At 37.8% G+C, this 15,536-nt stretch overlaps 1 protein-coding gene across 1 annotated transcript in view; it reads right to left on the bottom strand.

Annotated features, from left to right (window-relative positions):
• Window positions 1-14,065, bottom strand: part of MMP16 (matrix metallopeptidase 16) — a 348,577-nt gene extending 334,512 nt beyond the window's left edge. Inside the window, exon 1 of the mRNA XM_029222957.1 lies at window positions 13,536-14,065. Coding sequence (XP_029078790.1) covers window positions 13,536-13,880 — 345 coding nt within the window. The 5' untranslated portion in view covers window positions 13,881-14,065. The remainder of the gene's footprint in view (window positions 1-13,535) is intronic.
• Window positions 14,066-15,536: the final 1,471 nt, after the last annotated feature.

Raw genomic sequence — 15,536 nt, 5'->3', positions numbered from 1 at the left:
GAACTCTCTGTATATTTTGGAAAGTAATCCCTTGTTGGTAGCAACATTTGCAAATATGTTCTTCCAGTCTATAGGTTGTCTTTTTGTTTTGTTTATGATTACCTTTGCTATGCAAAAGCTTTTAAGTTTAATTAGCTCCCATTTGTTTATTTTTGTTTTTATTTCCATTACTCTAGGAGATGGATCCAAAAAAATATTGTTTCAATTTATGTCAGTGTTCTGCCTATGTTTATGTCTAGGAGTTTTATAGTATCTGTTTTTAGTATTAGGTTTTTAATCCATTTTGAGTTTATTTTTGTATATGGTGTTAGAGAATGTTCTAATTCCATTCTTTTACATGTAGCTGTCCAGTTCTCCCAGCACCACTTATTGAAGAAACTGTCTTTTCTCCATTGTATATTCTTGCCTCCTTTGTCATAGATTACTTGATCATAAGCGTGTTAATTTATTTCTGGGCTTTCTATCCTGTTCCATTGATCTGTATGTCTATTTTGTGCCAGTACCATATTGTTTTGATTACTGTAGCTTTGTAGTATAGTCTGAAGCCTCAGCACTGTTCTTCTTTCTCAAGATTGTTTTGGTTGTTTGGGGCCTTTTGTATTTCCATGAAATTTTTAATTTTTTTTTGTTCTCAGCCACAAGAAACAATGAAATAATGCCATTTGCAGCAACATGGATGGACCTAGAGATTATCATATGAAGTGAAGTAAGTCAGACAGAAAAAGGCAAATACCATATGATATCACTTATATGTGGAATCTAAAAAATTATACAAATGAACTTATTTACAAAACAGAAGTAGACTCACGGACAAAGAAAACAAACTTATGGTTACCAAAGAGGATAGCTTAAGAGTAGGGGGAGAGATATATTAGGAGCTTGGGATTAACATACACACACTACTATATAAAAAATAAACAAGGACCTACTGTATACTACAGGGAACTATATTCAATATCTTGTAATAACCTATAATTGAAAAGAATCTGAAAAAGAATTATATATATATATATATATATATATGACTGAATCAATTTTCTGTACACCTGAAATTAACACAGCATTTTGTGAATTAACTATACTTCAATTTAAAAACTGGTTAACATAAAAGAAACAAATATGAGAATCCAGCTATCTTTTGTTAAGCCAGATATTAAAGGTATTTGGAGAAAAGTAAAACAATATCTTTTTTTCTTACAATTGCTCTTTTGTAAAATGTGCTTTTCATAAAAATATGTTATCTATGTTAATATATTAAGTTAATTATTATTGTTTTAAACGAATTTCTAAGTAAATATTTTTAAACTTTCTCAGGTTTATTTGTCTAGAACTATAAACATAGACAGATATAAATCACACAATAAAAACTTTTGGGGGTTTTCAATAATTTTAGGCCTGTACAGGGATCTTTCATTTGAGTGCTGTGCTAAATCACAGGGCTCAGTAGATAAACTTTGAGCTATGAGGCTACAAAGAGGGGTGGGGTCTGATCATGAGAGGTCGTACAGACCATTGGATAATACAGTATGTCCAGACTGGATATAGAGGCTCAAAGTAGGGCTGTAGCCAAGTACATATGAGAAATGAACAGACCGAAGATGCATGTTATAGGGAAAAAAAAATGACAACTGATTAGAAGTAACGAGTGAGGGGCAGGAAGTTGGGGGATTGGTGCCCACTTTTCCCGCATGAACACACATGTGGTAGGTGGTGCCAAGTGATGGAAATCACTGAGGGGGGACAGTTTAGACAGATTGATATTTCTCCTCTTTATGTATTGTGTCTTCCTGCTTTTTTGCGTGCTCGGTAATTTTTATTATTGGATGTCAGACATTGTGAATTTTAACTTGTTGAGTACTGGATTTTTGTATTCCCATATGTCTTACTGAGTTTTGTTGTGAAAAGCAGTTTAGTCACTTAGAAAAAGTTTGATCCTTTAAGGTCTTGCTTTTAAGACTTTTAAGCAGAACTAGAGCAGTTTTCAGTCCAGGGATTTTTTTTCCCACTACTGGAGCAAGATGTTTCTGAGTACTCTACCCAACACCCTGTAAATGATGAGGTTTTCCAGTGTGGCTGGTGAGAATGGTCACTATTCCCAGCCCTGTGTGATCTGCAGGCATGGTCCCCTCTGATCCTGTTGGTTGATTCTTTCTCTGGCCTCCACTAGTTACTTCACAGGAATGTGCAGATCACTTCTTAATTGAATACTCAAGGGGAATGCTCTGCACATCTCCAGTGCTTTCTCTCTCTTCAGAATTCTCCTTTCTGGTATTCTGACCTGTGAATTCTAAACTCCTTGGTTTCTCCATACTCCCAGCTTCATCTCCTTAACTCAAGGAGTCTGTATGGCTCAACCTGGTTCTGCCTTCCCTGTACTATCACCTGGAAACCCTCTCTATGAACTAAATTGATATAATCATAGGGCTCATCTTGTTTGTTTCCCATCTTTCAGGGATGACTGTCCTTCACTACCTGATGTCCAGTGATTTAAAAACCACTGTTTCATATGTTTGTCCTTTTTGTTTGTTTGTTTATTTCAGCAGGGGATAGTAAATCAGAAGGCTATTACTTATCTTGACCCATTATCTTTTACCTCTTTAATCTCAGAACAACCCTTGAGTTGAGTATTATTACCTCTGTTTTACACATGAGAAAATAAATAGTAACTTGGCTCACTCAAGTTTACTGAGATTTGGTGACACAGCTAAGATTTTTAAGCATTCCTTCCAAAGTTCTTGCATACAGCCATTATGATATACTGCCTATAGAGAAAGTGACAGATAGCTGAATGGATATTTAACACTGAGAATGTTTTATAAAGTCACCTTTATAAATTGGTTTAGAAATAGTCTTTCCTTAAAACGCTAATAAATGAACTAAGTGAGCCTTGAAAGCTATATACAGCAACAATCTTAAGGACTGAAGAATTTTTAAAACATCCTTAGGTCAACCACCAAGAAGTTTCCATTGCCTCTACAATAAAGACAATAACCAGATATGAGGCCTATTCTCAAACAGAGAGTTCTGAGGCACCTCATCCACCTCTGAAATGATCTACTTCTGAGTAAGTTCTCTTTTACATTAAAATAAAAAAATATATTAGAAATGATCAAATATATCTGTTTCCTTGTAGCTTCTACCCAATCAAAGCAATATACAAAAATAACAAACTCCAGAACTCATGCCAGTCAGCAGTCATATACATACATATTCTTCCACAGCAGGGCACTGGAACACAGATCTAACAGGTTTTCCTTTACATGTTCTACTCTTTTCATCTTGGAATGTAATCAAATCTTCCTAAAACCTTTGAAAATCACATTTAATGTGACAACATGCAACATAACAAATAGTTAAGGAATGAGATATTATGATTAATTTAATATTACATATAATTAAGATTGTGCCACATTTAGTATTATGCAATTTAACATAGGTTACCAACTTTCTATAAGTAAAAAATCATAAAGGGTATTAAACAATAAATTTATATTGAGCACCAAATAATCACTCTTGAATCAACAAATCAAATCAACAACAGTCTATTCAGTTTTTACTCCATGTAAGTCTCTATACTAGGATAGACCTAGCATTTTCTTTATGCATGTCAATGATTTCTTTCCACTTTGGAATATAAAAGATGTGAGCAATGGAACTGGACTACACTGTCCCTACTGGGAACCTGGGAGTTATTTCTTGCCTGTATTTACTCGGTTAGGGCCCTGGGCTCCATAGCCAACCTGCCTGCTTTGATTCTGGGCTATTCCACTTCAGGAAAATTCAGGGGTAGGTGGCCTTGGCAAGTTCCTCAACCTCTCCATGCCTCAGATTCCTTATCTGTGAAAGAGAAATAGTAGTGCCATCTCACAAGATTGTAATAAAATTTAAATGAGTTAAAATATATGAAGCACTTAGAACACTATCAGGCACATAGCAAATGCTCAACCAGTGATAATTAACTCTGTTTTTCTTATCATTAAAATAAGGTGTTCAGTGAAATCAATTCCAGGTATTTCTATTCTACTGGCTATTTGGACCTTGTCTAATTAGAATATAATGCTGGCACATAATTGTTTCTACATTCCCAGTTATCTGCGGGAGTGAAAAAACTGAGATATACCCTTTTCTTACCTAAGAAAGAGATTGCTTGGGATTGTCTAAATGCTGTCATTACAAAACCTGTGCTATAGACAAGCAATAAAGATCACAAATCCATTTTATGAATGGTCAAAATAAGGCAAAGACTGTTTTAGTAATTTGCTTGATTCATCCACGGGACTAACAAACGATTTCACTCCATCTACATACAGGAGCAAGTTAGCAAGTTCTATGAATAGAGCTGTTGTAATATTAAAACACACAGATGTCCAAAAGAGTTTTATCTGTAACTGGGAGTGAGTATTTGTAAGGTGGTTATCAATTTCATATAAATCATTGAGTGTACATTTGACTCTGGAAGTTCTTTGAATTTATTCTGCCTTATTCACAATGAAAAAGGGAAGAGTAAAAAATGTAGCTTCTTGTAAAATTTTACCCAGTTTCCAAGCCTGGTGTCCTGTAATATATCTAGAATACAAAGTCCCTCAAGAGTTCAACTAGAAGAAAAAGTAGGACCACAAGGAACTGGCTTGCAACTGTATAAAGGGAGAATGAATACACAGACATTAGAAACCTAAAACAAATTCAAATTTCTAATCGCTATAAACAATGAGAAACGATTAACACATTGTATGAATTCAACGGTGAAAAGTTCCCATGGAAAAAATGCTTCCACTGATGTCACTTAGGGTCTGACTGCATCAGCACCTGCAGAGGCACAGGCCTGTATTCCACTGACATCACCTCAGGTGCATGCAATTTGGGGACATGAAATAAAGTTCGTAAAAGTATCCAGCTTCCTTAAAACAATGGCAGTTTATTCCCCCATAACTTGAGCATGACTAAAACAAATACTGTAAAATTCCATCCCATTGAGTAGTTTATTTGGTCATTTGAATACATCACTCTAAGGACTATCTCTCCTGAGAATATCTGTCTGTGGGGCCATGGCTTACTTCGTATATCCATATTTCACTTAATTGCCTAGATTAAAAACTTTAAAAAATCTGAATGATGCTTGTAAGTGGATTATAATATCTTAATTTAATGTCGGCACTCCCTAATGCATTAGTGACTGCCCCCTTTTTAATTTCCACTTATATAATAATCTGGTCAACTGAAAACATATTTGAGGTTCCTATTAAAGGTAAAGCACTATTTCACACTTTTGTGGCTTATTTCTTACATATTTTTTTAAAAGATAAAGAGGTAAAAGCTATATTTTAAAACGTGTTTTCATCAAAAAATATTTATTCAGTAAATTACCCTGGTAAACATTAAAAAATAAAATAACAGTCTGACAAGCATTTAAAAGTGGATTTTTGCTATATATCTAAAAGGCATAATCAAATTAGATTTATCCCACTCTGATCTGTAAGACTACAATTATTTCATTTTCATTTTAGTTAAAATGAGAATACCAAAAGCATCTACAGTTACTATGATATATAGTGTAAGGAGATATAAAGCTGTCCTACACTGTAACAATCTTTGTCATATTGTCATGCCCAGAACTCCTCCCAAACTCCTCCAGAAGCGTTCATTTCCTTCTTAGTTCATCAAATATGTAATAACCGGTACCAAATGGCTATTAGTAAACCTAAGTCACACATTAAATCGTGAATAGTTCATCGATTTCCGTAAGCTATGATTGGCTATGATTCATTTTAAGACATCTAATTGCACCCACTGGCCTTGATTTTTAAACCAAGTTCTACCATTGGAATCTTTAAACGGCTCAATTGCTCCCTCTAGCCTCCTTTTATATACTACACCCACAGGCCACAATCAAAGGTTAGGAGCCTATTGTGGGATTACTCTTACTCTCTTGCCTAAACTTGTTATGTGGCTCATCAAGATATTCCACCGATCCAAACCCAAGGATGCACAATGCCAAATGGTAGTGGTGAGACACTAAGACAAAGAACATCTATTCAGAGTGCTAAATTATAGGAAGCAACAATCAAATACGATTACATGAATAACCTCAAAATCTATAAATGACTTTCCCAAGGAAAGAAGGCAAAAGAAAAAAGTTGAGTGTCACATATTTTAACTTAGTAGTTTATCCTTTTAACCTGGAATATTTTTGCTGTTTGCATAAGCTGCATATTTCATAAAACAAATGCAGTCTGATTTTTCACGTTCAAAATCAAATGTGTTGTGAAGAACAAAAATAACCCTCAAAGAGCCAGGCGCCAAAATTATTTTCCACAGTGGGCAAAAGGGACATACAGTATAAGTACTTCATTTCACTACAAAATATGTGTATATTATATGTGTATATACATACATATATACATATATATGGATTTGAATTTTGAGACCCTCCCCCAAAAAACTATTTTGATTTCATTCCAACTTGCCTTTTTATGATTGAAGTACCACTTGTAGATGACACGTATTTTTCAAAATAACATCAAGCCATGTTTTTAACATTAAATTTTTAAAGTTTGCTACCTTGGCAAAAAATTGATTTTAAAATTACATATAATTTGCTGCCAGTGTTTTTACTACTCAGCAGAAGGCTAGGATAGTTTCCAAAATGGAACACCCTGTGTCACTACAGAAGATAACAAATGTTAGATTTAAGTTGCACATTCTGTATTTCTTCATGATAGGCACTTCAGAAAGAAAAAATCTGAACATTTGTTAGCCAGTTGCCCCAAAATTTACAGGATAAATATGTACATTTTCCCCTTTTGGCTATGTAAATTAAAGCTTGGAGGTTCATACAATAGAACTTCAAATTTGGAAATGGCCTTAGTGACAGGTTAGTTCAATTGTCTTTTTGCCGAAGATCAAGGCTATGTTAGTATAAGAACCAAAGTTAAAGGCCATGTCCCTTGACCCTCTGTTCTAGGGCTACACTATACTATATTGCTAACTATCTTCTATTCCCAATGTTACATGCACAAGTTATTTTATTTTAAACTTCTTTGTCATTGAATAAACCACTTTAATATCTTTTTCTGCCCATCCTCCTCCTTCCCCTATTAACTAAAAGAAAAAAAGACGTTTATGGTCTGAATTTGGGGTATAACATTGAGCTGGTCTAAGTTATATATCAAATCCTACTCCTAATGTGAATAGGAAGCACTTGGGCATTGAGCCAGTTAAAATAAACAGGCCCATTGAATCATAAAGGCTTATTTCTTTTCCATGGTATTAGAAGAAAAGATAAACAGATTTCAGCAAATTCAGTCTTATAAAAGAAGGTGTGAGCTGAACTTGACATTCTATGATAGTAACAGATGATGAGACAAAATGTGAAAATCACATTCCTGAACTAAACTAAGAAAAACCCACGGGAAGAAAATGTACTGATGTTAGCTTGGTTGACTTTAGTGTATTACATTTTGTAAAATTTAAAAAGTATTAAAATAAAATCTTCCTAGACCAGCTGGTATATCCTAACCTGATAGACTTTCTGTAATTAGATGCTATCATACCTTTGAATCAGCATTTATTTTTACTAACAATATCTAAATAGTATGGAGTATTTAACTATGAGAAGGCATGTTGCTGTCTATCCACTATCTATCTACCTAATATGATATACATGTATTCATTTAATCATCAGAACCCCTATGAGACAAGTACTGTTAGTATCTCCGTTTTACAGATATGTACACTGAGGCTCACAGAGGTTATCTTGCCTGTTATTGACTTAACAATTAAGTTGCAAGTAAAAGGGCTGGGATTAAAATCCAGGCAATCTGATGACAAAATACGAGCTCTTTTTTTTTTTTTTTTTTTTAAGTATAGTTGATTTACAATGTTGTGTTAGTTTCTGGTATGCAGCAAAGTGATTCAATTTTATATGCATATATATATATATTCCATTTCAGATTCTTTTCCATTATAGGTTATTACAAGATATCAAATATAGTTCCCTGTGCTATACAGTAGGTCCTTGTTGTTTATCTATTTTATATATAGTAGTATCTATTAATATCAGACTCCTAATTTATCCCTCCCCCTTCCTTTCCCTTTTGGTAATGATAAATTTATTTTCTATGTCTGTGAGTCTGTTTCTGTTTTGTAAATAAGTTCATTTGTATCATTTTTTAGATTCCATATATAAGTGATACCATATGATATTTGTCTTTCTCTGTGATTTATTTCACTTAGTACGATAATTTCTAGGTCCATCCATGTTGGTGCAAATGGCATCATTTCATTCTTTTTTATGGATGAGTAATCAGAATACGTGCTCTTAATCACTATACTATACCACAATAAAAAATTATTTGATGAATATAATTACATTCACAGATATTTAAAATGAATTGTGATGGAAAGTAACATGAAAAATGACTTTCTCAATTTGAAATATATATGCTGAAGGGTCAGAAAGCTCCTGAAGGTGCACAATGAAATCAGTCTTTCTCTTTTGACACTCAACAAATTTAACTAATTGATTTAAATGTTCAATGTCCTTTTTTGGTCCAGAAATAATTTCAGTTGGTCATTTACCAAATATTCTGAACAGGTACATTTTGAGTAGTACCTTGGGGTAGGTCAGGCAGAAAAATAAATTTACATAAAATAATTGATTAATCCAACATAAGAGAAAATAATTATACCACTGAACAAGTGCATTAAAATTTTCTCATGTTAATAACCTGAAATAGCTATAAACTTTAGATCTATCACTTTTTGTGTGTGTGTGTGTGTGTGTGTGTGTGTGTGTGGTACGCGGGCCTCTCACTGTTGTGGCTTCTCCCGTTGCGGAGCACAGGCTCCGGACACACAGGCTCAGCGGCCATGGCTCACGGGCTCAGCCGCTCCGCGGCATGTGGGATCTTCCCAGACCGGGACACGAACCCGCGTCCTCTGCATCGGCAGGCGGGCTCTCAACCACTGCGCCACCAGGGAAGCCCAGATCTATCACTTTTCACCTGACTCTAGAGATTAAAAAGCTGTTATTGAACCCAACTCTATTCTTACTTGATAGGGATGAAGAGACTGAAAGCGAAAACCCAGCTGTACAAAGGGATGGACTTGGATGGTTATTTTCTGTGGATTTCTCAGGGGTAGTATGAGACAACCTACCTCACTGGTATAGGCTCACTAGTAAGGATTTCATGAATAACCCTAGATTTGGGCAACCTGACCAAGCAATTCTGAACAGAGAAAGGCACAGTTAAGGTGGAACACACAGGAGAAGCTGAAGAACCTGAGGACTAGTGAGTCTTCTGGCCTCTTGGTCAGAGTTCTTGGTTCTTATGATATTCTGAATGGCCAGCAAACTTGGGATTCCAAAGCATGGAATGTTGCTGCAGTTTAAAAACCTTTGTGAATCAGTTATGCAGCCCCTGCAATTGACCAGTATAAAACTGCTACCATGGAGAATTATGGGATGTAGTCAGAATCCCTTACTCAAGGAGACTGACCAGATCATGTTGTCACCATCCTTCCATGAGCAAATAAAATAATTCATGTTGATTATTTAAGCAAGTAGAAAATAAGAGATATGAAAAAAGATCCCAACATCTGACATTTTTAAATCTGTAAAATATATTTTTTTATCTCTGAAATGTCTCACCACTGATTCCTGCTAAGATGATATGCAGTACAAAGCTAATCCAAGGAAACTGAACTTTTAGGTAGGTTCAGATAAACCTGACAAAGGTGAATAAATACTAAATCAGTTAAACACTGCAAGAAAAATGTAGGAGGGTTACACTCATAATTCATAGTATTTGTCATAAAACAGCCTTCAGAAATCTAGAATCTCTCTTCTTTCTTTAACAAAGAAAGGAACAAAATCAATTTTTGTTTTATCAAGTTCTTTTTGTCACCAGAAGTCATTCTTCTCATGCTTTGATATGTGCATCATTCAGAGTATCACATGCTTTTATTTTACCATTAAATTGGCTTAAAATAATTTTTCTCACTAGAAATGTGTGCTATTGTTTAAAAAAATAAAGAACATGTTCACATAAATATTTAACACTTGACAAAATATGAAAGTTGATGATGAAAGTTATTGATTATGAACTATATTCTATCTTAATGACAAAAGTGTTTGCAGTGTTAAAAAAATTAATAAATAAAGGAGTCTCAGGATCATGAGAATCCCCACTACAACATGAAAATTATTTTAGACAACAAAATGACTTTTTAGAGTGTACAGATTAAATCATGATTCTCTGCTAACAATTTAGCTTCTTCTGACCAATGAACACGACTGATTCAGACTGCTGTCCAATGACAGCAGTCTTGGAGTTTTAGTTAATATTAGCAATGTACCTCCTTTGCATCATGCTAATGATTACACACTGAAAGGCGCACTCCAAAAAATGGATCCAGTGATATACAAAAATCTTTAAACAAATGTATAGTGAAATTTTAGCATTAAACAGTGTTCTACCAGAAATATATAAGGAGGGGACTTTATTGAATCTCTTCCATAGTACTGCTTCTGGTAGTGTCTTACCCTTCTTAGCTGTAAGAGATGTTCCTTTTTGCTTCTTAAATACAAAAACAAACAAACAAAATGCACTCTTTCTCTGTAATAGGCTTTTATCAGCATATTAACAAATATCTCCTGCTCTAAAATTTAAAAATTTCAAATATTTATACTTTCAAAATCAGACAGGAAAGAGTTAATATGAATACCTCTACCCAACTCCCTCCCACCTAGATGGGGAGGGAAAACAGGTTTTTAAACATTAAATTGTAGAAATGAAAAGTATAGGGGTCCCACCAATTGTGAAGCTCAGCGAGGAATAAAGCATTGTAATCTCAGTTGTCAGCATAAAAAGCATCTCTTAGAAGCTTCATTCCAACTATAATAACTTAGTGCGCTTGCTAGAAAAAAAAAAATTGTGATCATATGAGCTTCATGCATGATTGATACCATTACTGTTTATTTTAAGACTGTCTTTAAGAGTCAGTCAAATAAAGCAGTCTCAGTTTATGTTTTGCAATCAGAATGTGCAACACAATATAAATGCCTTTTCTGAAGATGTGATGGACTATTCTTCCCATTACTGTTTCCTACCAAAAAGAAACATCTAATAAAAGTGAATCAGGCAGAAATTCATGTCACAAAATATCCTGTCATCCGTGTTCTTTATAGTATGCTGAATTACCTAGCAGCTATTCTTATGATTTTAAAAAAAGGAGGTTATCATTACACACAAATAAGTATATAAGCCCAACTAAGGATATGTTCAAATGCTTAAAAAATGCTATTTGGGAATAATACAAACTCTGAAACATAATCTACTTTAAATAATTAGAAAATCTCCTTTGTATCAAATACCCTTTTTAAGGTCTCAGATGGCACATACCTCTTATCTTTCATAATTAAATCTTTGCATTGTGTAATAAATATGGATGGAATAAGTTAAATACTCTTATGGAAGTATTAATGGAAGTATAAATGGAAGATAAATGGAAGTATAAAATGGAAGAAAAAAAAACCCTCTTTTCCATGAACAATTTTTAACGTGTATCTTGAAGAAAGAACAGAAATTACAGAAATTCAAAATAAAATTTTTTTTAGCAAAATCATAACTTTTTCTCCCATAATAATATCTTATTGAACTGATTGAGGGATTCAAACTATGAAGAAATACACGCACATTTTATTTAGGCTCAAAAAGGAAAGCTAATGATCATCAATACACTTATGTTATCCCAATAATCTCTGAAAGCAAATCTAAGACTTTCCCAAAGCAGGTGGCCATGAATCCAGGCTCTCCCTCCCTCTTCAGACTGAGCAAGATAAAAACTAGCCCCTACTTTTAACACCTCCCCCACACCCCATCTCACCACCATCACCACCATCACCAATCTGAAGCAATAGGCCCTTCTGTTTATAACCTTATAAATAACAGCTTGCCACTTTCATTCCTCTAGTCTATGAACTGCTTACTTTTTTTCATTTCCACATTAAATTATCTCTTGATTTAAACATTAGAAACAAAAATCCATCTGTGGCATGCAATTCCAACAGTTCAAATTTGCAACCAAGAAAAGTCTGGACTTACCAGATTTACCTTTCCATCTCTTTTATTCAGAAAAACAAAGTTGTATTTTTCAAAGGGTTAAACAGTTTTGGTTTGAATTAGGGTTTGGGTGTAATATAATCATACTTAATATCTGTAAACTTAACTCTTGATAATGGTTCTTACTTTTTCAAATATTTTGTTTCTCTATTAACCATCACTTATTACATGTAGTCCTAAGAACAGTTTATACAAACAGAGAATTATATTCAGAATATGCCCTCACATATGGCATTTATTATGCACACTTTGTATATAAATCTGTTACATGAAACACGTTCAAATACTGTGCAACAGGTTCTGCTGTTGTGTAAACACACACACCCAACAAAATGAAAATAAGCTTTAAAGAATCAACAATATAGGGGAAAAAAATCACATTATTCTTCAGAGACTTAATCATAATTCTTTTGAGGTGACAGAAGATCTAACCAAAAGGAGTATATTTTACTAAGACCCTCTTATTGTCTTTGTACTCCACCGTGTAGGTGATAAGCTGGTTAGAGCCCAGGTGTATACAAGCTTCCATTGATTTATTGCATGTTACTGGCTTTAGTGCTGAGTGGATGACAGGAAAAGTACCTTGGCAGAGGTCTGACAAGTCGTTATCCTTAAGTTCCCTTTTGCTTTGTGTCTGTCTGTTCCCAAAGCTATCAAAGTAAAGCAAATGACAGTCTAAATCCTCTATGTTTTGCCATGAGAGTGTGAAATCAAATTGTAAGACACACCTCAGAACTATTACATTGGGCCACATTTATTTTCAATTGGCGGGGGAGGGGAAGCGAAAACACTTCAAGAGATGGATTTCATGTCCTCTGTGTAGCCAGATCTAGTTACAGTGTATTAAGTTATGTCTAAATGAGAAAAAGACTCTGTCTAGTCAAGTGTTTTATCACAAAGTAATGTTATTAAACATATCAAGTATTCCCACGCTCTCCTCTAGATTCTTTGATTTTAACCTCCTTTGTTAGGCACAAAACACAGGGAAAAAGATTTCAGGAACAATACCAAGGCAGCACATTATGCCAAGCAATGAATTCTGTGTTTCCCGAGCAGTTTATTTATTATAAACTCAAACTGCTTTTATGAAACTACACGTTTGCTATATGTAGGTCTTCTAGGTCTTCGCCTCTTTCCTTGATAAGCATGGATCGGCTACAATTGTGTCTTTGAGCGCGCAGCACGGTGCTTTGTGCTGCTGGGGATAACGGATTCTCAGTCTCACGCGCATCCATCACCTAAGACAGGGAAACTCAACACGGGTCTTGGCGGCTGGAAGGGAAACAATGTGTTGAGACCCTGGCTGCTGTGAGCTACAAGGATCTGACGAGCGAACGATATGTTTCAGGGAGCAGCCCAGGCAAGGGGAGCAGCCCAGGCAAGGGGGAAGGAAGAAAGCCCTCGTACTCTTACCTCCACATTGAAATACTGCTCCGTTCCGCAGACGGTAGCACATAAAATCCAAAGCAAGGTTTGCAAGTAAAATACCCCCGAATGATGCACGAAATCCAACCGTCTTCCAGTGCTGAATGTGAGTAAGATCATAGTGAACTGTGCTTCAATGGATGGACGAGCTCCCCTTCGTTTTCTCCCTCTCTCCCTTTCCCTCCCTCCCTGGTTTCCTTTCAAAAGTCCTCCGGGTGGGTAAGGAGCCTGCAGGTTCACCCACAGCCCGGCAAGGGGAGGAGACAGAGGGCCCCCGCGCTCGGCAGCCCCCAGAGAAGCAGCGGCTGAGGTAGAGTCAGCAGCAGCTCGCATTCACCATCCTCGTGGGCCCGCGGCCGGGAACGTGGCGCCCAAGTTCACCGCCGGTTCCGGCTCAAAGAACCGAGTCGCAGCCGCAGCAGCCGCCGCCGCCTCCAGAGGGTGCGTCCTCCTCCTCCACCGCCCAATCCTCCTCCGCCGCTACCGCCTCCTGCTTCTGCGGGAAGGGCCTCGGCCGCTCCTCGCTCTCTCGTCTCTGCTTCTCCTTCCCTCCTCTCCTCGCTCCCCTCCAGAACGTTCATCCGTAATCTACATAACTCCTCCTTCCCGGGGTCTGCCTGACTCTTGGGCCCTCGGCGCGCGCGCGCACACACACACACGCACACGCACACACACACACACACATCTGCACACGAACACACTCACATAACCCGACTCGCACGCGCGCGCTTCTTAAAGGAGACGGCTGGTAGAGGGGAACTGCCACTGTACCGCGCACTGAAAGTAGACAGCCCGGGAGAAGGGCCCTGAATTGAGACGTGGTGTTTAATATACCACCCACCCCTTATCCTCGAGACAAGCACGCAAGAACCTGGGCGGCTCCATTCTTTCGTCTCGCCCACCTTCCGCCGAGCACCTAGAAACAAGTGCGCCCCTCTCCTGCCGGGGACTGGCTGGGGCTCAGGCTGCGGACCCCGGTATGGGCTGGGGAGCTGCCCAGGCCTGGTCCCGGTGGGCGACCGTCGTCCTCAGTCGAAAAAACGCTGGGAATCTGAGGGAGCGCCCGGGTCACTGTGCGTTGCTTGGGGGCTCGGGTCTGTTGCCAGCAGGCCAAGTTTAAAAAGCCTGAGCTGGCAAGTCCTGAGCGTCCAAAACTTTGTTGGGGCCCACCAACCAAGTATGTGGCCTGTTGTCTCCCTGAATTCTCTCTACCATCATTACATCCCGCCTTTTGGGCTCGCGGGGATGGCAAAGTGTGGGGGCGTGAGGGAAATCTAGTCAAATACAAAGCACGAGGAAAATGCTCACTTCCCAAAGATGTTCTGTCTGGTGGAAACAGGTACACACTGGGACCCCGGAGAGATGGTCCGGGTGTTAACAAAACAACGGGCCAGAGAGGGCGGGGGCGCCTGAAAGGACCGCGCTTTGGGAGCTTGAGGAAGGGCTGGGGAGGAAAGGAGAGGGAGCAGCCTGAAGAAAGGCGAGTAAAGCAGCTAGCTAGGGCGGGAGGAAGAGGCTGCGCGCAGACCAAGCGGGGGAGAGACTGGCGGGATCGAGGAGAGCTGCAGTCAAGAGGGGGAGGCTGCTGGCAGGGGAACTTCGGTAGAGGCTGCCAAAAAGGACTCGAGCCGCAGCAGTGTGAGGCAGTGGACTGGGGTGGCAGCAACCACCAGCCCTTGGCAGGTGATGGTTTGGCTGAAAGAGAAAGGGGGAAGGGAGACAGGCAGGCATCTGTTTGGGGACCGTGCCAATAAACGTGCTTCTCCTTGGCAACCAGCAGAGGGGAAGAGGAGCCCACTGGAAAGAAATGTAGGCAAGGCTGAGAATAAAGACTGTTCCAGGTACGGCAGCTACCTCGGTGAGGTGGAAGAGAGAATTGACAAAGCAAATTTCATGGGTGAATTGGTAAAGCAACAAGTAGAACTACAAGAGGTTATGCAGATGGAAAATGTTGAAACACAGCTTGCCAAAAATTGCATTGGACTGTAA

This window comes from Monodon monoceros, unplaced genomic scaffold (assembly GCF_005190385.1).
Source record: "Monodon monoceros isolate NGI ecotype Baffin Bay Population unplaced genomic scaffold, NGI_Narwhal_1 Super_Scaffold_14, whole genome shotgun sequence".
In the NCBI taxonomy this organism is placed as follows: Eukaryota; Metazoa; Chordata; class Mammalia; order Artiodactyla; family Monodontidae; genus Monodon; species Monodon monoceros.
The sequence above is the reverse complement of the archived record's forward strand: the minus strand, read 5'-3'. Positions and strand labels throughout refer to the sequence as shown.